General features: G+C 38.0%; 1 protein-coding gene across 6 annotated transcripts in view; it reads left to right on the forward strand.

The window, feature by feature from the left end:
* Nucleotides 1-24,880, forward strand: part of PPM1B (protein phosphatase, Mg2+/Mn2+ dependent 1B) — a 108,918-nt gene that overhangs the window by 45,370 nt on the left and 38,668 nt on the right. For 5 of the 6 annotated variants that reach the window (XM_070798579.1, XM_019970078.2, XM_070798581.1 and 2 more), the window contains exon 2: nt 15,806-16,665. The exons of the other annotated variant lie outside the window; for it this stretch is intronic. In XM_070798579.1, the coding sequence (XP_070654680.1) occupies nt 15,820-16,665 (846 nt within the window). In that variant the 5' untranslated portion in view covers nt 15,806-15,819. The remainder of the gene's footprint in view (nt 1-15,805; nt 16,666-24,880) is intronic. 6 annotated transcript variants of the gene reach the window in all.

Below are 24,880 nucleotides of genomic sequence, written 5' to 3' on the forward strand. Positions count from 1 at the left end.
CCCCAAGAAAAAGAAATGCAAAAAGGCAAAATGGCTGTCTGAGGAGGCCTTACAAATAGCTGTGAAAAGAAGAGAAGCAAAAAGCAAAGGAGAAGAGGAATGATATACCCATTTGAATGCAAAGTTCCAAAGAATAGCAAGGAGAGATAAGAAAGCCTTCCTCAGTAATCATTGCAAAGAAATAGAGGAAAACAAGAGAATGGGAAAGACTAGAGATCGCTTCAAGAAAATTAGAGATACCAAGGGAACATTTCATGCAAAGATGGGCTCTATAAAGGACAGAAATGGTATGGACCTAACAGAACCAGAAGATACTAAGAAGAGGTGGCAAGAATACACAGAACTGTACAGAAGATCTTCACGACCCAGGTAATCACGATGGGGTGATCACTCACCTAGAGCCAGACATCACTGCGAAGAAAGCTAGTGGAGTTGATGGAATTGCAGTTGAGCTATTTCAAATCCTGAAAGATGATGCTGTGAAAGTGCTGCACCCAATATGCCAGCAAATTTGGAAAACTCAGCAGTGGCCACAGGACTGGAAAAGGTCAGTTTTCATTCCAATCCCAAAGAAAGGCAATGCCAAAGAATGCTCAAACTACCGCACAATCGCACTCATCTCACATGCTACTTAAAGTAATGCTCAAAATTCTCCAAGCCAGGCTTCAGCAGTACGTGAACTGCGAACTTCCAGATGTTCAAGCTGGTTTTAGAAAAGGCAGAGGAACCAGAGGTCAAATTGCACTGGATGATCGAAAAAGCAAGAGAGTTCCAGAAAAACATCTATTTCTGCTTTATTGACTATGCCAAAGCCTTTGACTATGTGGATCACAATAAACTGTGGAAAATTCTGAAAGAGATGGGAATACCAGACCACCTGACCTGCCTCTTGAGAAACTTATATGCAGGTCAAGAAGCAACAGTTAGAGCTGAACATGGAACAACAGACTGGTTCCAAATAGGACAAGGAGTACGTCAAGGCTGTATATTGTCACCCTGCTTATTTAACGTCTGTGCAGAGTGCATCATGAGAAATGCTGGGCTGGAAAAAGCACAAGCTGGAATCAAGATTGCCGGGAGAAATATCAATCACTTCAGATATGCAGATGACACCAACTTCATGGCAGAAAGTGAAGAAGAACTAAAGAGCCTCTTGATGAAAGTGAAAGAGGAGAGTGAAGAAGTTGGCTTAAAGCTCAACATTCAGAAAACTAAGATCATGGCATCCAGTCCCATCACTTAGTGGCAAATAGATGGGGGAACAGTGGAAACCATGGCTGACTTTATTTTTCTGGGCTCCCAAATCACTGCAGATGGTGATTGCAGCCATGAAATTAAAAGACACTTGGGCTTCCTTTGTGGCTCAGCTGGTAAAAGAATCTGCCTGCAATGCGGGAGACCTCCTGTGTTCCATCCCTGGGTTAGGAAGATCCCCTGGAGAAGGTAAAGGCTACCCACACCAGTATTCTGGCCTAGAGAATTAGTCCATGGGGTCGCAAAGAGTCGGACACGACTGAGTGACTTTCGCTTTACTCCTTGGAAGGAAAGTTATGATCAACGTGCTGCTGCTGCTAAGTCACTTCAGTCGTGTCCGACTCTGTGCGACCCCAGAGACGGCACCCCACCAGGCTCCCCCATCCCTGGGATTCTCCAGGCAAGAACACTTGAGTGGGTTGCCATTTCCTTCTCCAATGCATGAAAGTGAAAAGTGAAAGTGAAGTCGCTCAGTCGTGTCCAACCCTCAGCAACCCCGTGGACTGCAGCCTTCCAGGCTTCTCTGTCCATGGGATTTTCCAGGCAACCTAGACAGCATATTAAAAAGCAGAAACATTACTTTGTCAATAAAAGTCTGTCTAGTCAAGGCTGTGGTTTTTCCAGTAGTCATGTATGGATGTGAGAGTGGGCCTATAAAGAAAGCTGAGCACCAAAGCATTGATACTTTTGAACTGTGGTGCTGGAGAAGACTCTTGAGAGGCCCTTGGACTGCAAGGAGATCCAACCAGTCCATCCTAAAGGAGATCAGTCCTGGGTGTTCATTGGAAGGACTGATATTGAAGCTGAAACTCCAATACTTTACTTTGGCCACCTCATGCGAAGAGCTGACTCATTTGAAAAGACCCTGATACTGGGAAAGATTGAGGGCAGAAGGAGAAAGGGAGGACAGAGAATGAGATGGTTGGATGGCATCAGCGTTGGGATGGACGTGAGTTTGAGTAGGCTCCAGGAGTTGGTGATGCACGGGGAGGCCTGGCGTGCTACAGTCTGTGGGGTTGCAAAGAGTTGGACGCGACTGAGCAACTGAACTGAATTGAGGTAAGAACTTGCAAACTTTATTAAAGGTTGAGGAAATCTGAAGGGAAACAAGCATAGAGCACCGTGTGTGTGTGTGTGTGTGTGTCTGTGTGTGAGTTGCTCATTTGTGTCCGACTCTTGTGACCCCATGGACTGTAGCATTACAGGCTCCTCTGTTCATGGAGTTCTCCAGGCAAGAAAACTGGAGTGAGTTTCCATGCCTTCCTCAAGGGGATCTTCCCAACCCAGGAATCAAACCCAGGTTTCCCGCATTGCAGGCGGATTCTTTACTGTCTGAGCCAGGGAAGCCGAAGGGCTATTGATTATGCAAAGTAGATTGTGCTAAGTGCTCAGTGTATGGTAAGGAACTTAGTATTAATAAAGTTTAGTAGAGCACCACGGGGAAAGGATTTCTGGAAAAGAGGACTGAAATCTGAGTTTTCAGGAAGGATGGGAGGTAATGAAGGAGGGCACAATTTTAAAAATAATTCATTGTCTAAATTAAGGTAGACTAAATAGTCCTGCTTTTGAATTTACACTATATTAAAATCAGTACACATGTTCAGTTTAATAGTTTTTTCTTCGTTTTTATATTACTAAGGTACTTTTTATTTGAAAAAATGAAGCTATATGCTTTGATGACCTATTATTGTTGCTTATTGTGCTGTCACTTGTTTATAAATACGTAATCTGGTCAGACTTGATTGTAAACTGAGGGCAGCTCCAATGTAAGTAGGTCCCTTTTACTTTATTGATGAGAACAAGTCAGCCTCAGTCTACCAGGAAAGGCAAGGGAGCTGGAGTACTAAATTCAAAATAATTTTTAAAACATAATGCTTCAGACAGTTTTTCTTGTTCTTTGTCAGTTTATCATCAAAATAGGTTAGTAGCCAAGTGCATTATATTTACTGTTCTTAGGAGTAGTAGAGAATTTTATACAGGGAACCTTACATGGTTTATAAGTGGAAATTAACCTTTTTTCTTCTGTAGCAACTAGGAATTCATTTCTTTAGATGAAGTTGTATTCCCTAGATATGTTTAGGGCAAAAGGGAGAAAAGGACCTCTATTATATGGATCAGTTGACTTAAGGAATAGAGATGACTTTGAGTGAGCTAAAGGGGTGTTTCGAAAACAGGAATCTAATACTCAGTTTTGAAAGTGTTTTATCTGGTCATGAGTAGTATTAGTATCTTCTTAGTATGTACCTTTACCTGCATTTGACCTTATTTTGAACTTTATAGTAGTAATATTTTAGTTTGAATATTTAAACAGCCCATTAGGTTTCTTTCAACTGAATTTTGGCTTGTTATATATAAAGATTGCCCACCCTCTACCCTCAGCCCTTTCAGTGTTGATTTGTAAGCAGACTCAGAGGTATCAGAGTTTTTTAATGTGGAGGCTTATTCTAGAAAATAATGTCAGCTCTAGATCTGCTTGTCTAAATTTTAGGCCTCTAGGATTTTTGTCCAGATTTTTTGTTCTCAGTGGAAAGCATTTTCAGTCTGGTTTGCTGTTTGCCTAGGCAAGAAGGACAAGGCCATCCTTGAATTCCCATATCTGTGATTCTAAGTAGGCAATAGATATCTCAGTAGGAAATAATGTTGTTATTAGGATTTTTGTGCTTCTACTTTACTCTGTGAAATACTTGTGTACACACACATGCACATCAATTCTGCTCTTACTCTTTGGTTTTGTATATGCTGGCTAATTCCTTCTCCCACTTCTACCTTTTACTTCTCATCTTAGGCTTCTTCCTTTGCAAAAATTTTAAGTACATGTAACTTTTGATGCTTCTTCTTGACATACCTATACTCATCCCCTTAGACTCCCTGTATCACCACGTGCCTTCATAACAGTGCACTGGCCTTTATCTTCCACCAGACTATACTTTCCTGTAGGGAAGAGGTCATCATATTCCTACTACCCAGAACAGTGCCTAGCTTGTAGTAGGCACTTAGGAAATGCTTGAATGAGTGACTATTGGGTTGGCCAGAAAGTTTGCTTGACTTAGTTTCTGTATCCAGTACTACTGTTAAAGTACTTTTAAAGTATTCAATACATTATGAATATGTATTATTTATTGCTGCATTTGATGCATTGACTGTGAATGAAAAATTTTAAAATCAGTCCAGAATTAAAAGCTATATAATATATATATAAACACATGTGAAACCTTTTAAGTGATTTTTAAAATGTGGTTAAAGTGATTTAAGGGCTTCCCTGGTGGCTCAGAGGTTAAAGCGTCTGCCTGCAATGTGGTAGACCTGGGTTCGATCCCTGGGTCGGGAAGATCCCCTGGAGAAGGAAGTGGCAACCCACTCCAGTATTCTTGCCTGGAGAATCCCATGGACGGAGCAGCCTGGTCGGCTACAGTCCATGGGGTTGCAAAGAGTCGGACACGACCGAGCGACTTCACTTCACTTTTAAAGTGATTTAAGGAAATTACTTAAATAAAAAAGATAGCCAGTAGTTCCATCTTCTGTGTATGAGAAGTCTTTAAAATACTATTTCTCAGGTGCTTACTTTATAGTACAGTTACTCTGTACCATTGGTTAAGCAAGTAAATAATAACATTATGCTGCTTTGGGTTCAGTAGTGTATTTTTCCTCAAAGAAGACAATGGAAAAAGACAGATGTGCAGAGAGCATTGTTTATTCAGTCTTCAGACGATGCTTGCTATACATATATTCTTAGTCTTGTAAAAACTTAGGCTTGCAGAGTTGGTATAGATCAAGTGATCTCTATAAGGACTATACAGGACCATCCATCAGTATTAATTTTTAAAGATTGAACCTCGATTGTCTTTCACCCTGAGAAAGGCAAATTACCTTTAATATAGTGATAATACAGTGATTGACATTGGCTTCCCTATGCTGTTATTATTTCACATGGGCTGGTGAGGGAACCTAAGGAATGGTAAAATTTTTACTTCCTCGGTTGTATTCGTTGTTGTACCACGTTGAGGTTTACATGTGATTACATTGATATCATGGATCTAGTTTTAGCTAAACTGTCTTCCAAAAATAAGCAAGTGATTGTAAAAGATTCCTATCAAGAAATTAGATTGATTGTGATTATGATAAAGCACAAGCAAGCACACAACATAAAAAATGTTAGAACTCTTAATCCCAATATGGGCTCTTAATATGGGGTAAAAAATATAATATCATCCCATCTCAAATATCAATCTCTCAAAATTTGAGATTGTCCAAGATTATTTGAAACAAGTGACTGTTTACTGTTGAAACTGTAGCTTGTGTAAGTGTACATACAGTGTGCTTGATAGGTGGCTAAGTGATAGCATAAAATCAGCAAATTAGCAAGACGTTTTAAAAAATGTGCATTGAGGATAAAAACTAAGCTTTATGAAGTTTTCCCCCAGAAGTGTTTGATCGAGCCATACAACTTTGAATACGGTCCTACAGAATTTCTCTAAATTTAATTGTAGATGTTTACAAGGCCCTTTGAGGTTTCTTGTTCAGTAGGAAAAGATAGAAAGCGTGCCACTGGGGAAACACTAGTAGGTTTTCAGGCCTTGGTCAAAATGACTGAAATAATGCATAGAATATATGGCCAAAAATTAAAATACATTCCTTTGTCATCAGATGTCTTTGAAACATGTAGTAAACAGTGCCAAGTTGATGAAAACAGTATGAGACCAATTATATGTGGGAGCTCTACTTTAAGATTGACTAAAATAAAACATTTTCCCTTACTCTTTGCTAAGTTTTGTCTTTTGGTGGGGAGTGAAGAGTTATAGCAAAGAGATGCTGGACAAAAGTATATTCTCAACAGTAAATATTGCTTTCATAAAAATTAGCCTTTTATGGAAGAAAAATCATAGGCACTTAAGGTGAAAATGGTTCACTGCATCCTTCCTAGGAAAATTACTGCAGCAGAGAAATTGAACCAGGAGTTCAGAGCTGTTAGGGTCATCAGTGTAGTTAATTTTATGAAAACAAGACCTTTAACTTTAAAATCCAGGGAGCTGTTTACAGCAGTGATATCAAAATATGCAGATGCTCAAGTCCCTTATATAGAATGGTGTGGTATTTGCATATAACCTATGCACAGCCTCCCCTTCCTGTATACTTTAAATCAGCTCTAGATTACCTAATACAATATAAATGCCATGTAAAAGTTGCTGGTGCTTGGCATATTCGAGTTTGCTGTTTGGAACTTCCTGAAATTCCACCCCACCTCCGCTAGTATTTTCAACTTGTGGTTGGTTGAACCTGAAGACGTGGAAGCAGCTGATACTGAGGGCTTACTGTGAATGAATGAAATGAGAAATGACCAAGAAGTTACAGTCTGCCACATACAGTTTTGTATGATGATTATCTCATAGCAAAGATTTTTGCTTTTGAAGAGTTAGAGAACTTAAAATAGTAATTACTAATTGCTATGCAGATATTTTTGGATAAAAGAAAATACACACTCTTAATCATGCTATTTCAGGATGACGTTTGCTTACTAAGAAAGTAAACTTTTTTTTAGAGAGAGAGTACTGTTAGCAAAAGAACAGTTAGGAAACAAATGTTTGGAGATGGTTTGTTTTGTGATTTTTGTTGAGGGGGGGGAAAGATAATATATATTAAATGAACTTTAAGAACTTTGAAATTTAGGTATATCTTCTAGGGAAATTTGCACCATGATTTTTTCTTTTTTTAAACAGCACTGTTTCATACTTTTAAATGAGAAATAACTCAAATAGTCGTTGACAGTGGAAGGGGTGGAATAAGCATACAGTGGCATATCGGTTCAGTTCAGTCGCTCAGTCGTGTCCGACTCTTTGCGACCCCATGAATCGCAGCACACCAGGCTTTCCTGTCCATCACCAACTCCAGGAGTTCATCCAAACTCATGTCCATCGAGTTGATGATGCCATCCAGCCACCTCATCCTCTGTCGTCCCCTTCTTCTCCTGCCCCCAATCCCTCCCAGCATCAGAGTCTTTTCCAATGAGTCAACTCTTCACATGAGGTGGCCAAAGTATTGGAGTTTCAGCTTTAGCATCATTCCTTCCAAAGAAATCCCAGGGCTGATCTCCTTCAGAATGGACTAGCTGGATCTCCTTGCAGTCCATGGGACTCTCAAGAGTCTTCTCCAACACCACAGTTCAAAAGCATTAACAGTCCAACTCTCACATCCATATATGACCACTGGAAAAACCATACATAGCCTTGACTAGACGGATCTTTGTTGGCAAAGTAATGTCTCTGCTTTTGAATATGCTATCTAAGTTGGTTATAACTTTCCTTCCAAGGAGTAAGGGTCTTTTAATTTCAAGGCTGCAGTCACCATCTGGAGTGATTTTGGAGCCCCCCAAAATAAAGTCTGACACTGTTTCCCCATCTGTTTCTCATGAATTGATAGGACCAGATGTCATGATCTTAGTTTTCTGAATGTTGAGCTTTAAGCCAACTTTTTCACTCTCCTTTTTGACTTTCATCAAGAGGCTTTTCAGTTCCTCTTCACTCCATAAGGGTGGTGTCATCTGCATATCTGAGGTTATTGATACTTCTCCCAGCACTCTTGATTCCAGCTTGTCCTTCTTCCAGCCCAGCGTTTCTCATGATGTACTCTGCATAGAAGTTAAATAAGCAGGGTGACAATATACAGCCTTGATGTACTCCTTTTCCTATTTGGAACCAGTCTGTTGTTCCATGTCCAGTTCTAATTGTTGCTTCCTGACCTGCATATAGATTTCTCAAGAGGCAGGTCAGGTGGTCTGGTATTCCTGTCTATTTTAGAATTTTCCACAGTTTATTGTGATCCACACAGTCAAAGGCTTTGGCATAGTCAATAAAGCAGAAATAGATGTTTTTCTGGAACTCTCTTGCTTTTTCCATGATCCAGAGTGAATGAGTTACAGCTCTCTCCATCAATGTGAATGAAATGCAATGTTGAGCTGGAAATAAGAGTACTAGAGTAATATGTAGGGGTTAATAGTCAGCTGCCTGTTGCTCTGGCTAAGCCATGTGAAAATCACCATGGGAAAAAATAAAAGCAAAATATAGCAAAATCAGATCAGATCAGATCAGTCGCTCAGTCATGTCCGACTCTTTGCGACCCCATGAATCGCAGCACGCCAGGCCTCCCTGTCCATCACCGACTCCCGGAGTTCACTGAGACTCAGATCCATCAAATCAGTGATGCCATCCAGCCATCTCATCCTCTGTCGTCCTCTTCTCCTCATGCCCCCAATCCCTCCCAGCATTAGGTCCTTTCCAGTGAGTCAGCTCTTCGCATGAGGTGGCCAAAGTACTGGAGTTTCAGCTTTAGCATCATTCCTTCCAAAGAAATCCCAGACCCAAATAAAAGTACATTGGGTTGATCAGTTGGGGTCGTCATACTCTGCTAAGCTAAGGAAAAGCATAGTGTGGACCTTGGAATGCTGGGTCAGCGCAAGTTCAGAACACTGCTTGTGCATACACTAAGATGTTTTCCCAAGGCATATGTGGGTCTATGACCTCCAGCGAAGGATAGCCCTTGTACAAGAAAATAACAGACAGTTTAAAGTAATCAATAAAATGGGAGATGTGACCAGGGACACAGGAGGCTGACTTCATCGTAGCACAACAGATACTTTCTGCTTGCCAAGACACTAAGAGTGATGTGGCTCTGAGGAACAGGGCTCTTGACCCAAGAGGTCTTGACTCCCTGGTCCCATCTTTAAAACTTTAATTCTGTCTCTAGTTTCTTTTTCCCAAACTGTGCGTTGACCACTTTCCATCCCTACCGATGTGCTGGCTGCAGCAATGGCGCCCAACATGGGGCATGAAAGTGATGGATTGAAGCGGTGCATGATCCTGAAGAATAGTAGGGTGAGGCCCCTGAAAATCCCCCTTTGCGGTAAATAACACTCTCTTAGGCATTGAAACCAGGATTATATATGGGAAATTCAGAAAGCTCAAAACTGTACTGGCCGTATATATGCCTCTTAAGGCACCTTTTTAAAGAGGAGTGGGGGGTACAAAAATAAGCCAGGGCTAGCTGTTGGAGCTTTTACAAACCATTGAGAAACATTGCTTATGGTTCCTTTCTCTCGGTACTTTTAGATTTAGGAACTTGGGAGAAGGTAGGTAGTAAATTAGAGAAACTTCTTTGCAAGGGAGTGCCCTTGCCTGTATCTGTCTGGTCAATTTGGACACTGATAAAATCTATTTTAGAACCTCTTCAGACCCCAGAAAGCTCAGAGGGAGTGAGGATGAAGGTGAAACCCCATTAAAGGGAAAACCTGAATATGCAAAGCCTGAGGGGAGAGAGCAAAAAACGTGGGAGGCTCTTAAAGCTACAGTTCCTTCTGCACTTTTGGGCAGGACGAATTTCCTTTACCTCCACTTCCTCCTCCTGTCTTAAAGGCTGGAGTGACTCAAGCTTTTCCTTCCTTGCCATGGACAACGGTTCTGTCACCTCTCCAGAAAGGTATTTGGTGGGCTCGACAGGAGGGTGACTTGGAGGCTATGACTATGACATTTCCAATGACAATACATGAATGAGTAGCTCCTTGGAAAGATCCTAATAATTCTAATGGGGTGTATGAGGCTGTACACAGATTCCCTTCAAAATACTAAAGGAACTTAGGCAGGCTGTTCAGAGTTATGGAGTAAATTCTCCTTTTACCTTGGGAATAGTGCAGGGACTAGCTGAGGGTCCCTGTTTGATTGTGGTTGCTCATGACCAAGTCAGATAGATCCCTTTAGATCACTTGATAGGCAGTGGAAATTGGGGGACGACTCAACATGAAGTGCTTATGGAAGATCAGGCTATAGAACAGGTGAGGTGATACTGCATAAGAGCCTGGGAGAAAATAGAGGTTAAAGGACAGGCTTTCTTTACTTTAAGAGATCTCACCTCCCCAAAGAGACAATCCCTACTGGGACAACATTACCCTGTTAGCAGAGCCAATTCGAACACTGGTTTAAATTTTAGATAAGAAACTATGACTACAAAAAGGAGAGATGATGTTTTTGATATTGAATGGCCATGATATTCTTTAGACTCCAGAGAAAACTGGTTAAAGTGAAGTCTTTTTTGAAATTGCAAAACCGGTTCTTCTTGCATGTGGAATAAAAAAAAAATGTTGGCTTGTTAAAATACTTTTTTTGGAGCTCCAGTTCTGCCTGAGAAACAAAAACAGGCCTGGGAAAAAACCTAAAGTTAACTCTTATTGTGTCCTTGGGATACGCAGCCCACTATCTGGGACTCCAGCCATGAACAAATTGGTAGAACTCAAACCAAGAAGAAAAAGAAGGGGCAAAGAGACATTTTAAATATTAAGCAGAAAACTATGAGATCTCTGCCTATATGTCTGTCTAAATTTATGAGTGCGCCTTCATCCTTGAACAGAATTGCTTAAGGCTGATTGGACAATGAGCTCTATTTAATTGGCCTAAAGAGAAGTAAGTGCTTACGAATCAAACAATTATAAATTCAAAAAATTAAAATGAATTCCAGGCTTGTGTGAACTGGGAAATATTCACTATTAAATTGATACCTGGTATTAATGTTTATTTATTGACTTTGTGAAGATACTTTTGCAGATGACATAGCTTTGGGTGAATTATACTTACCAATCTACAGAATGATGATATAAAGTACAGTTCGTGGTTACTAAAGGAAAGTAAGATGTGTTTTTAATAGAAAGGTATAAGGAATGGCATTACTTTCTATTAAGGAAAAAGGAAGTACATTTGAACTTACAGGTGCTATTCTCTGAATGGGCAAATAGAGTGATAAATACAGAAGTATAAAAAAGGTTTGTGACAAGTGGAAGGGAGTTTTGTACATGATACAAGTTTCTTAAAGACATTAAACTGCCTTTGAAATCTTGTATTGTTACTTTGACTAAGTGAATAACCATTGTTTTACAATGAATATAATCTGGTACCAATCTGAAATTTGATTTTCTCTTCCTGTTAAAAAAAGTCATCTTGGAATATGGCTTTTGATAACAGACTGTGTAAATGTCTTTAAGTGATTCATACTTGCTTTTAAAACCTTTTGTTATTTTGATAAAATAAATGAATGTTATATCACAATGATCTATGGAAACTATGGCACACATAGACAAAGCTCATTCTGCTTCTACAAAATTAACCCCTCAACAGAAAATTTAAAATGGATAAAAAATGGCTATAAACCAGACAGTCGGGGCTATGGGAAATCCAAGGCGGTCTCTTGGCTTTTCCTGGCTCCCTAACAAACCTCACTTTTATTTGATAGGATAAAACCTTTCCTGGCTACAGGGTTAATATCTCACAATTTAAAAAAAAGATTAAAATACATTTTCTGCAATCTACAGTGATCAGGGCACCCACTTTGCTGGACAGGTTGTACAGACACTGGCAAAAATTTCATGAGCTTCTTAGAGACTATCACGTTCACTGACGTCCTTTGTCGTCAGGCAGGGACCACAAAACAGAAGGATTGGTTACATGAGATTAACAGGCTGCGAAATATGACTGCAATTTTCATGACTTTTTGTCTGACATATTACGGGCTTCTAATCTTTGTTTTTAGGTATAAAAAACCTCTTCTCCTCAAGTCACTGATGGTTTAAACAATTTAGTGATTTACACCTGTGGGTAAAATTAAAACATTTTTCTTTTCTCTCTGTCTCGCCAGAAATGGGAGACATTTGGGTTCTAAACAGCCTCATCAAGGTACAAAAAAGACTGTCTCCAGACATACACAAAAATCTCAGCGTATACTGGGGAGCCCAAACTCATATAGATAAGGATTTTAACAGTTTGGTGGATTTAGAAAATTCAGTGCTACTCTTAGGAAAAGAAGCACAAAATCTTAAATTACAAGTACATTTAATGTGTGACTGGAACATTACTCCTTTGTGTGACACGTGCCCCCGCCCGCCCCCAGGTATATAACCAATCTAAATAGTCCTGTGAAAAGGTTAGATGGCACTTGAAGGGCCATGTGCTGACAACCTTACACTAGATATTAAAAAGCTACAAGCAAAAATCATTGGCATGCAACATGCTTCTTTCAGACTATTACCAGATACAGATACACTTCACGGACTAAGCAGAGGGCCTTAACTCACTGAGTCCTCAAAGGCATCGGAGGTGGTCTTATTGAAACACCAGCTATGTTTTGCTGTTTCATTATATAATCATCTGTTTAGTCCTCAGATGAGTGCGAAAAACCCTCCGAGAACTAATGAAAGAAGTTGCGAGATCAACATATCTTCTGCTACAAAAACAAAAAGGGGGATATGCAGGGGTGAATAGTCAGCTGCCTGTTGCTGTGGCTAAGCCATGAGAAAATCACCATGGGAAAAGAATAAAAGCAAAATACAGCAATACAGTATAACCCAAATCAAAGTACATTGGGTTGATCAGTTGGGGTTGTCATACGCTGCTAAGCTAAGGAAAAACGGTGTGGACCTTGGAACGCTGGGTCAGGGCAAGTTCAGAACACTGCTTGTGCACACACTGAGATGTTTTCCCAAGGCATATGCGGGTCTATGACCTCCAGCTAGGTGATAGCCCTCGTACAAGAAAATAACAGTTTAAAGTAATCAATAAAATGGGAGATGTGACCAGGGACACAGGAGGCTGACTTCATCGTAGCACAACAGATACTTTCTGCTTGCCAAGACACTAAATAAGAGTGATGTGGCTCCGAGGAACAGGGCTCTTGACCCAAGAGGTCTTGACTCCCTGGTCCCATCTTTAAAACTTTAATTCTGTCTCTAGTTTCTTTTTCCCAAACTGTACGTTGACCACTTTCCATCCCTACCTGATGTGCCTGCTGCAGCAGTAATGCATATTGTATTTTACATCAGTGTAAAGTGTCAAACATAAAACTAAACAACCAACATAAATATAGTTAGACTAGAAGGAACACTAATTATAAAGTTCAGAAATAATAAGAGGCTTCAGTGGTCTTGATAATGTATTTTTAAAACTATATGGAAGGTATGTGGGTATTTAGTACTCTTTAGCTGTGTGTATACATTGTATAAAATAAATATGTATTTCATGATTAAATAATTAAATCATTATGGGACAACACTAACTTTAAAATGAGACCAATTTTAAGCTTTAAAACAAATTACTAATTTGTAAAAGAATACGATCCCGGTTACAGCCAGTGAGTGTGGCGGTGACCAAAGCTCAGTCGAGTAGTTAATAGTTTACTGAACTTTGAATCTTGAATAAGTGACTTTGAGAAAGGAATCAAATCCTTTGAGAAAGGAAGGTAGAAATCACCGCAGCCCCAGGCAAGGCTGTAATTTTCAAAGTGTTTGGCTGCCCAGCCTTAGGGGCTCCTTTGTTTCCTGATGGTTTTCCAAACTGTCCTTCCAGTCTCCCTTTAATTTTTAGAGTCTACTATAGTTTCTGTTAAATACCCCTCCTCCCTTTTCTCCTTTCTTTATTCCTAAATTAAAAACAAATTTGATGATAGAAACTTTAAAACTTATTTTTAAAACTCTTCTAAATGAGGAGTTCTGGTGACTTTTGAGCCCATTTGTTGAAATTTGAAACAGCAGCACCTTAATTTGAAGAACATCAAGATAATGGAAATGACAAATAAGTTCTTTTTTTGTAATTGGTAGTTGGGACTGAAGAGTGGGTGATAAATACAGTTATCAATTCAGTTTCAGTTGCATTTAGCTATCTTTATAAGGTGGTGATGTTTTCTCAGGTGAAATAGGCCTTAAAAACCATCTAAAATATACTTAGAACTAGGCTTTCAAATCATTGTATCAAAATATTAAACCAGTGTGTTAAAAAATAAGCATATTCTGTTATATTGTTCTCAATACTTGTGTATTATACTTGAATGAAAGTTATTTTTAGGTAAGAGTAAAACTTTGCCTTTTGAAAATGCATTTAAATAAACATTTGTATTTAAATTAATAATTAGTACAGTATTATATATAATGAAAAGTTACAAGATTGCTACAATTTACAAATATTATATATGGTGGTTCATTGGGTTTTTAGGAATATATAGTTTTATTATAGTTAGGTAACTGTTACAGCTGAAAAAGAGCTCTCTCAAAGATACCTAGAGCCAAATGAAAGTAAGTTGATCTAGGCTAGTATGTCTCAAAATGTAATTCTTAAGTCACCAGCATGCTTTTTAGAAGGCCCCATATAAAGTCTGCTGGGGGGCAGGGAAATGGGGGTGTGGAAGTCTGCATTTTGAGCCAATACTAACAGCAAACATTTTGTGGTGTTTACTATGTCTCGGGAACTGTTCTAAGCACTGCATATTAATGTTTTCTTCCCTGTCAGGTGTAGTGAGTGAGTGTCGCTTAGTTGTGTCCGACTCTTTGTGACCCCATGGACTGTAGCCTACCAGGCTCCTCCATCCATGGGATTTTCCAGGCAATAGTACTGGAGTGGGTTGCCATTTTCTTCTCCAGGGTATCTTCCCAACCCAGGGATCGAACCCGGGTCTCCCACATTGTAGGCAGATGCTTTACCGTCTGAGTCACCACGGAAGTCAGGTGTAGATAATATTGTTATTATTCCCATTGACAGAGGAGGAATTTAAGGTATAACAGACTAAAAACCTTACTAAGGTCACACAACTCAGGAGTCTTAGGGCCAGGCTTGTATATGGAAAACATATCAAGGCATTCGCATTCCCACTGCTCTAGTCCAGGCCATTTAAAATTGAAAAGATTTTATCCTAAAAGTGAAGTTGGGAGGATGGTGATGTGTAGTGGATTTCACAGTTCTCTCATGGGTAAAAGTAAAAGCACGTTTACTTTTTCACTCAGTAAAAGCACTGAGTAAAAGCTGTCCTAATGCCACTTCATGGATTGTAAACTCGGCAATATTAAGTAGTGTGCTCTTCAGCACATCATTAAAGTTTATATATATTTATTTATATTTGTTTTTATGGGTTAATGGATTTCCGTCAGTCCAAGTAAAGTTCTTTATTTGATGTGCAGTACAACCTAGATGGAATCACGTATTTGTAAAACTGAGATTTTGTTTTAATTAATTTTGGGGATTGTCTTCAACATCTCTGGTGGGGGAATATACTTGATTATAACACTTACTTTTGGAAATCTTTCTAAAATGCATTGGCATACTTTTCTACATTAATGAGCAAGATGTTGCCAAGTTTTGAATATTCTCATTGTTCCATCTTACATATTTAACTCTGAAATTATAAACTGAATTAAAAAAAAAAAACAGGTTTGTTTCTTGGTTTTCCTTTCTCCAACAACAGTGAGTGGTTTTCAGCTTGCTGCACATGCAGATCACTAGAGAGGCATTTTAAAAAAGATAATGATATCTGGGTCCCACCCCTGGAGACTCAAGTGTGTAAGGATTGAGAAACCACTGTTCTAGAAGAAGTATGTGTGGGGCAGTTTTCTTGGTTTCTTTTTGTTGTGGTTCCTGTAAGTTTTGATAATAATGAAAAATACACTTAAGATTAGGAGTAAACTAGAAAATAGATGAACTATTGTTGATAAATGCTCTTAATTTAAATATGTAACATCTACATTTTTTCCCCCTTTCAGATTTATTACTAAACATGGGTGCATTTTTGGACAAACCCAAAACTGAGAAACATAATGCTCATGGTGCTGGGAATGGTTTACGTTACGGCCTGAGCAGCATGCAAGGATGGAGAGTGGAAATGGAAGATGCGCACACAGCTGTTGTAGGTATTCCGCACGGCTTGGAAGACTGGTCGTTTTTTGCAGTTTATGATGGTCACGCCGGATCCCGAGTAGCAAATTACTGCTCAACACACTTATTAGAACACATCACGAACAACGAAGACTTCAGGGCAGCTGGAAAGTCAGGATCTGCTCTTGAGCCTTCAGTGGAAAATGTCAAGAATGGTATCAGAACTGGCTTTTTGAAGATTGATGAATACATGCGTAACTTTTCAGACCTCAGAAATGGCATGGACAGGAGCGGTTCAACTGCAGTGGGAGTTATGATTTCACCTAAGCACATCTACTTCATCAACTGTGGCGATTCACGGGCTGTTCTGTATAGGAGTGGACAAGTCTGCTTTTCTACCCAAGATCACAAACCTTGCAACCCAAGGGAGAAAGAGCGAATCCAAAATGCAGGAGGCAGCGTAATGATACAGCGTGTTAATGGTTCATTAGCAGTGTCTCGTGCTCTGGGGGACTATGATTACAAGTGTGTTGATGGCAAGGGCCCAACAGAACAACTTGTTTCTCCAGAGCCTGAGGTTTATGAAATTTTAAGAGCAGAAGAGGATGAATTTATCATCTTGGCTTGTGATGGGATCTGGGATGTTATGAGTAATGAGGAGCTCTGTGAATTTGTTAAATCTAGGCTTGAGGTATCTGATGACCTGGAAAATGTGTGCAATTGGGTAGTGGACACTTGTTTACATAAGGTATGTAAGTCTTTTTTTGTTACAATTAAAATGCCCTATTAATTTTTAAAAGGCATGGTAAGTAAGATTAAGCAAACTTTTAAGTTTTAAAGCTTTTAATATTTTCATTAGGAAAATCCTAACTAAGTCCTATGTATTTTAAAGTTACTCTCTTCCCCAGAAATGAAATTTTTTTTTTTTGCCATCTTCACTTGTCTAAACCTTCTAATTTGAAAATTAAGTTTAATAAATTTATGACATTTATTGTCATTTAAGTGTTTTATGACTTGTTGTGGCAGAGACATCTATACACAATTGTGACTTGATTAAAATTCTCAACATTGGCAGTACCTGTCTTTTTTGGTTTGTTTTGGCCACTTGGCTTGTGGGATCTGTTTCCTGAGCAGGTATTGAACCCTGAGCCCAGGCATTGAAAGCCTGGAATCCTGATACTCTGCCATCAGGGAACTCCCGGCAATAGCTGTCTTATGCCTGATTATGTAGCAGTTTCATTAAAAAAAAAAAAAAAAAAGAGCAAGATTGTATATTAGATACACAAAAGATCAAGAGCCACATAAAATATTGGAAGATATAACAGAAGCCTTAAACTAAGTAAAGTTTTGTAATTTAGCTATGAGCCTACTAGCCTTACTAGCAGCTAAGACAGAAACTGAAGTAAGAGTTGTATATTTCTTATTCTATAGTAGTAAAAGAAGCTTTTTCTAGCCGTAAAACCTAAAAGGAATTTACATGTGACTCTGTGTAAATATGACATGGTGGATAATATCTTACTTTTATAGGAGATAATCAAAATTGTTTCCATAGAGATGCCTTTATCATCCCCAATTAGAGAACCAAAGACTAGTATAAAATGCAATCTTGTTAAGAATTCCTATGGAACACTAAAGTTTAATTTACATTTGCAATATTATATGAATCTTATTTCGATAGAGTAATAGACAGGAGCATCCAAACTAACAGGTAATTAGCAATTTCCTTTAATGTCTTTAAAATATTCAGTAATTTCAAGTGGGCTTTTGACAGCATCTATATAGCAGTCAATTAAAATTTGAGTTATCTGACCAGAACCTAAAATATGTAAGTATTCTGTGACTCTGATTGAAGAAGGTATCAGGACAAAACTAACCTTTGGTTATGTGATGTAAAGATTTTGACTGACTGACTCTGTCTAGATTAGAACCACTCTATTTCCTCACCATGTAAGTTGCTGTGAAAGATACAAGCATAGCCAGGAAGCTTCTCTAAAGGTCTCTGGGTCTATGGAAATACTCAGGTTTTGTTGAAGTGTCTATTACTTTTCCATAGGATGGGAAGAGACACCTTCAAAAAGAGAAAATAAAAGGGCTGGTGTTTCCAGCTTTTTTCTTGATGGTATCTCTAGTACTCTACTGTTCGTGTGTTTGTTTGGTTTTAAAGCATGTTGTATCCTTTTTGCTTCTCTGGATGAATTAAGTACAGAAATATTGATGGTTGTCAGTGATCAAATAGTAAGTTGTTCTAAAATTGTCTCTCTCCTTGGACTCTATATGGAGAAATTCTGACGTGCGGCTTTTTGAGACGAAAGCAGGCATTTTTTTTTTTTTGGCCTAACTGGGAACTGAAAACTGTTTTCCCCAATTATTTAAAACAAAAAGTTTGTTTATTGAAAAAAAGGCCAGATAATATAGGGTGTATATGTATATTTTAAGGTGATACAGAATATGTAAAGGAACGCTTGAAAATTTTGCCACCGACCTAAGTGGGCTACTGTCTTAATTGTGGTACTTATTTTTTTCATCTTTTTTGCCTGCCTTGAATGTGTATATTTTTATAAAAAGGAATTCATTATACTTGTTATTCTGCAGTCTGCTTTTTAATTCAACAGTATATTGTAGAGAGATCTCCATGTCTGTATCTGTTGATCAAAATCATTTTTCATAGTTGTGTAGCAGAATGACACGTAGTTTTGAGGGGATAGCCAGAAATCTATTATGTCTGTAATTTAGAGTAAGGAGAGAAGTTTGTATTCTGGATAAACTGCACAGTCTCTTTCCTATAAAGGATATTAGTTTTCAGGAATTTTGACCTAGCCATTTTGAATGGGGTTTAAATGATTCTGGTGGTGTATCTTCCTTTGATGGTTTTTATTGGTTTAAAGTGATTAAATATTTTTGTTGATGGTGTTAAACGATTCTAGGCAGAATCGCAGAATCTTAGAAATGATAAATGATAGTAAAGAGGGACAAGGGGTTGGAATGCCAGATCTCTGTATTGAATTTAGTTGAATGAAGTTGACCATCTAGTGCCTTTGAATGAAGTTATATTTATATTGAAATCAGTTTTGAGATGCCTAGCTAGCTCTTTTGTGTTAAAACGGAATAGAGGTGAATTTTTTGAATCACCACATGCGACTTATGGAATTAAACAAAGCTCTTATCCATTCCTGTTTTTCTGACTCCGTAATACTGTCCTTCCACTAATTTATATTGTAAAGCCACCAGTTAGCAATATTTAAAACACTAGGATTAAAATAGAGCATATGATTGCTTTTAATTTAGTCTGAAAGATTGAATCTAAATTTTAAAATCCATGGAAAGTGTGTTGGCCAGTGCTTGCCCTGAGCAATTGCTCAGTAGGTATTAGCTGATTTTTTGTGTGTGTGTGGTAGAATAAATTTTAAAACAGTTTTTTAAATTAATTTTTTATTGGAGTATAGTTGATTTACAGTGTTGTGTTAGTTTCTGCTATATAACAAAGTGAATCTAGTTGCTGCTAAGTTGCTTCAGTCGTGTCCGACTCTGTGCGACCCCATGGACTGCAGCCTACCAGGCTCCTCCGTCCATGGCATTTTCCAGGCAAGAGTACTGGAGTGGGGTGCCATCGCCTTCTCCTTGTTTTATATATAGTAGTGTGTATATGGAGAAAGCGATGGCACCCCACTCCAGTACTCTTGCCTGGAAAATTGCATGGACGGAGGAGCCTGATGCGCTGCAGTCCATGGGGTCGCGAAGAGTTAGACACGACTGAGCGACTTCACTTTCACTTTTCACTTTCATGCATTGGAGAAGGCAGTGGCAACCCACTCCAGTGTTCTTGCCTGGAGAATTCCAGGGACGGGGGAGCCTGGTGGGCTGCCATCTATGGGGTCACACAGAGTCGGACACGACTGAAGCGACTTAGCAGCAGCAGTGTGTATATGTCAATCCCAGTCTCCTAGTTTATCCCTCCCCCCTTCCCTTAACAAGCTCTAAGTTTGTTTTCTGTGGCTCAATTTCTGTTTTGTGAATAGATTCATTTGTACTTTTTTTTTTTTTTTTAGATTCCACGTATAAGCAATCGTTGATATGTCTTTCTGTCTGACTTATTTCACTTAGTATGAAATAAGTATACTCTAGGTCCAGGTGTTAGCTGCTTTAGGAGAAAGTGTGAATGGAGTAGATTGAATTTTTAACTAGATGCTTTTAAGATTTTTTCTGATAATAGATTGAAGTTAAGTGTTGGAAATTTCTTGATGATCCACTGTTTATAACTTGGCATTTTCATTGCCAGGGCCTGGGTTTGATTCCTGGTCAGGGAACTTAAGATCCTGCAAGCCTTGGGGCTCAGCTATATATAAATAAATAAATAAGTGTTAAATTTTCTAACGCTTTTAACATTTATCATTCCCTAATAGTTTACAGGGATTTTTATATGTTAACTCACGAAATGTTGGGGTATTATGATAACCATTGTAATCACAGTAGTATCAATAAATTGCTTTTTGTGAGCCATATGCTCTTTTAAGCACTTTTTACACATTTTAATTTATTTAATTTTCACAACAACCGTAACAGGTAGCTAGCATTATTGTTTATGATGGTCATTTTTCAGAATTGCTATTCAGCAATATGAAGCTATAAGAGTTGGATGATTCTGGTCAGGTATTACCCTATTTAGATAATTAACTCTAGGGGAAAATGGTCCCTAAGGAAGCAGCTTTTCCATTTTATTGCCAGTGCTAGTAGCATTTCTGGTGTTTATGCTAACTAATTTCCGGTTGCATAGAATGAAAGTGAAAGTGTCAGTCGCTCAGTTGTGTCTGACTCTTTGTGACACATGGACTGTAGTCCACTAGGCTCCTCTGTGTATGGGATTCTCCAGGTAAAGAATACTGGAGTGGGTTGCCATTCTCTTCTCCAGGGGATCTTCCCAACCCAGGGATCAAACCCAGGTCTCCTACATTGCAGGCAGATTCTTTACTGTCTGAGCCACCAGGGAAGCCCGTGGAATAGAATATGTAATAGCCATTTGCATGGCCTTTAATAACTTTATAGATCACATTCATTTTATTCATCCTCATAGTAACCTTCTGAGGGGAACAAAGTAAAAATTTTTATTTCCAATTTGTAAGTAAGGAAATGGAAGTTTGTCATAAAAGACTTTTTTTAATAAAGAGAAGCTGTAAGTCAGATATTTGATGAATTTTGAAGCAGAGTCTAGAATTGAAGCTTTCTGAGTTAAGCTTTGCATGTATGTTACCAAAGTTTCCCATTAGATTTGATGAAAAAAATTTTTCCCAAGGGAAACTTTTAAGACCTTCCTTTTCTTTTTTCAGTAATTACAAAATAAAAAAAAATTTAAACAAGATGATATTTGAAGTGAAGTTATTAATCTTTACGTCTCTCCTTGTCAGTCTCATCCCCTTTAGGTAGCCACTGTTTACAGTTATATATCCTTCCAAATAATTCTCTGTGTTTATTCATAAAAATAGAAGTATAAAAGGTAGGGTCATGTATGCATGTTACTTTGCTAGCCCTTTGTTTTTCTTAATCATAAAAGTCAATATTTGTTCAAGTTTTTAAAAAATATAATTTGATTTCCTTTAATCAGTCTATGTACCACCTATTAGAAGCTTATTTATTTTAAAGAATGAGATATAATACCTGATAATTGGATTATGTTGAGGGGAAATTAATAACATTTTCAAAAGGCAATATCAATCTAAGTCACTGATAAAACGTGGAAAAATGTACTTCTGTACCCCTTAAAATAGTTGTTTAACCCTAAACTCGGAAGCTTTTTGATTATAGTTTTCAGAAAATGTAATCATAAATAATGCAAAAGTAGACATGGTATTAGAGTGGAGTGTGGCTGGGTTTTTTGAAGTATGGAAGATAAGGATGTAAAAATACAGTATATGTAATGTAGAAATTCCGAAACCTTCTTTGTTGATGGTGTCTGAATATCTCAGTAAGTTTTTTTGTAGTGCTACTTAACCATATTAATATCTAACAGTTATAAGTATTAAGTAGTTAGATCCAAACTTAATGAGTGTACAAATAATATTTAACAAAATAATACATATACATGGAAAAACATTTATTCCATTCTTTTAAAAACAATAATTGCATAATAGGACATGCTTGCCTGTTGGATATGGCACAACTTCTCAAGCCTTGGAATCACTGGGTAGTGCCACCCTTGGAGGACTTGACTTTAATCTCAGTAACTCCTAGAACCTCCGCTTTGGGAAAAGAGAATGTCATTGAGAGGACTATAGCGCTATCTAATGTTAAAAGTGTGAACTACCTCAAACTAGTTTAGAGTGTTCACAGATACTGAATATTGCTATGTCCTTCCCTCCCTCATTTAGAATATCTCTGAGGACATTTGGCTTCCTGGGGCTTTTTGGTACCGTGTTTAGAACCACAGTTTCAGTATTAGAACATAGGCTCTTTGGAACCAGACAGCTTGGTTTTGAGTTGTGCTCTGCCATTTGGTGCAAAGCATGGGTTTCTTCATTTTATAAAATAGAGATAGTAATAATCTTCTTCATGGAGTTGCTAAGAATATAGCTTTTGGCAAGTGCATGAACAGTATCTGGTTTACAGTCCTCAATAAATTTTAGTTCTGACAATTATGAAATGAAGAGGTAAATTTGTGCAAAGGGAAATATAGATTCAAGAGAAGGGAATGGTGGGAGAATTGAGTGTTTTAGAAAGCAAGTAATGATAGCCTTCATCTTTCTTGGGTAGGTGGAAATTTGGGCTATTCCTTAAAAGTGGCTGTTTTGAACACTGTAAATGTAATAACTACAGTGAGTGGCAGATTTTAAAAAATTGATTTAAAGAATTACAACTTTGTAGTATAAGATTCTGTTCACAGACCATTTCATATGCTGTGCTCAGGACTTGATCCAGAATGCTTCAGAAGCATGCAACATTCAACTTTAAAACTAACAGCATCAAATTATTTTCTGATTAATTTTAGATACCCTTACTTATGGCAGGGGCACTGGTTATTTTGATCTGTTGTTCAGTCGCTTAGTCATGTCTGTTCTTTGCAATTCCATGAACTACAGCACGCCAAGCTTTTGACCCATAACTATTAAAATAGTTCTGATTCCTTTAAGCACTGCTGCTGTGCTGTTGTCATAAAAAATGAAAAGGTGCTGAAGTCATCAGTTTTTAAACATCTGGCTGATTGCTGTAATTGTTCAAGTTGATTTTTGCATATTTCATTTGTGGACTTTACAAAAAAATGTATACTGAATATGCAAGGATGATTTATCTCTAGAAAACTAAAGAGTCATAAAGGAAAGGCTCTTTTTAAATTGCTATATAAATTGCTATATAAAAATTAATGAAGTACACCCATACTTTGTATTTAGGGGAAGATCATCTTTATGTACGGAGAAGGCAATGGCACCCCACTCCAGTACTCTTGCCTGAAAAATCCCAGGGACAGGGGAGCCCGGCAGGCTGCCGTCTGTGGGGTCGCACAGAGTCGGACACGACTGAAGCAACTTAGCAGCAGTAGTAGCGTCTTTATGTAGAAATAGAAATACCATCGTTGAAATGACACATGCTGAGATGTTTATGTAAATTATTTTCTTTAAATATCTCCAGGTACTTAAACTTCTTGAAATTATCTTTTAGTTAATTTTCCAAATAATAGGATGTATGTTTTATAACTTATAAAAATCTAATGGAAATTATATATATATGATAGATTAAGAATGGGTAAACAGTGCTCACACTGTTGTTAACAAAATAGAGAGTAGAAGAAACTGGATTTCTAAAAATGTAAGGTGGTAATTCTGTTTATTCATAAAATTGCTTTAAAAAGTCATTGGTATTCATGTGATGCTTGATTCTTGAGTATCTATGGTATAAAGAGTTTTCCTGACCTGAATATACATGGTAAATCCCTATTCCTATGGGATGTATTGCTGTTTGGAATCATAGAGTGTATATGTGGGATATGTGTGTGTATATCTTCATATATATGTGTGTGTGTGCGTGTGCGTGCGATGATATATATATTCATATAGCCAGTGTAGTTTTTTTTTTTTTTTTTTTTTTTTGCCACACCACATGGCGTGTGGATCTTAGTTCCCCAACCAGGGATTGAATCCATACCCCCTGCATTGGAAGCACAGAATCTTAACCACTGGACCATCAGGAAGTGCCCGCCAGTGTATACTAGGTCATTATGAAAGTTTTGGTGGGTTTCATTAAGTGATAAAATTCATTTGGGCCAGTTTGGAAATCCTGATTTTTTCCCCCCAGATATTAAGAATTTATATATTCATGATGATTCTATTAAAGCATAAGAATTTGTACAGAGAATTACTATTTTCGAAGTCTTCTTAAGACTCAACCTATACTGCCTTCAAACTTTGCTCCGTTAAGGTTTAGCAGAAGTTTTTCAAGGCCTGCCTGTGTTTGACTGTGTCATGTGGGTCCCCAAAAGGTGGCAAGTCTTAACCAAAGAGTGCTCACCTAGATTCTGGCCATGATGACTGAAAAGAGTAGCATGGGTATGTTGTTGGCTCTCTTCACTTGGGTTGGCAAATCCCACCTCCATTGACTTAATTTTTGAGAGTGGTAAATAGGGAAAAAAAAAAAAAGAAGTTAAAAAAAGATCACTATTCTAAGAACAGTTTCATTTGGTTTTAAGAAAGTCAGTAAAAGTAATATGCCTTTAAGAAACTGTTTTAACTTTATTGCTTATAGTCTTGTGGTAATAGAGTAGTATATATCCCGTGTTTCCTTTTTGATATAGATCTTTTGTGATGGTGTGATTAAAAAGGCAGCGGTAAAATTTGTCCTTCAATTAGTAGTTTTAGCTGCTCTCTCCAAATCCTGACACTAACTGTCTGATGTCATTTCTTCAAAAGTTATTTCATCTGACTGCAGTGTATCTATTTGATCATTTGATACTATGCCCTTAGAACAGTTTCCAGTTTAACTTT

The sequence above is a fragment of the Bos indicus genome, chromosome 11 (genome assembly GCF_029378745.1).
Source record: "Bos indicus isolate NIAB-ARS_2022 breed Sahiwal x Tharparkar chromosome 11, NIAB-ARS_B.indTharparkar_mat_pri_1.0, whole genome shotgun sequence".
Lineage (NCBI taxonomy): Eukaryota > Metazoa > Chordata > Mammalia > Artiodactyla > Bovidae > Bos > Bos indicus.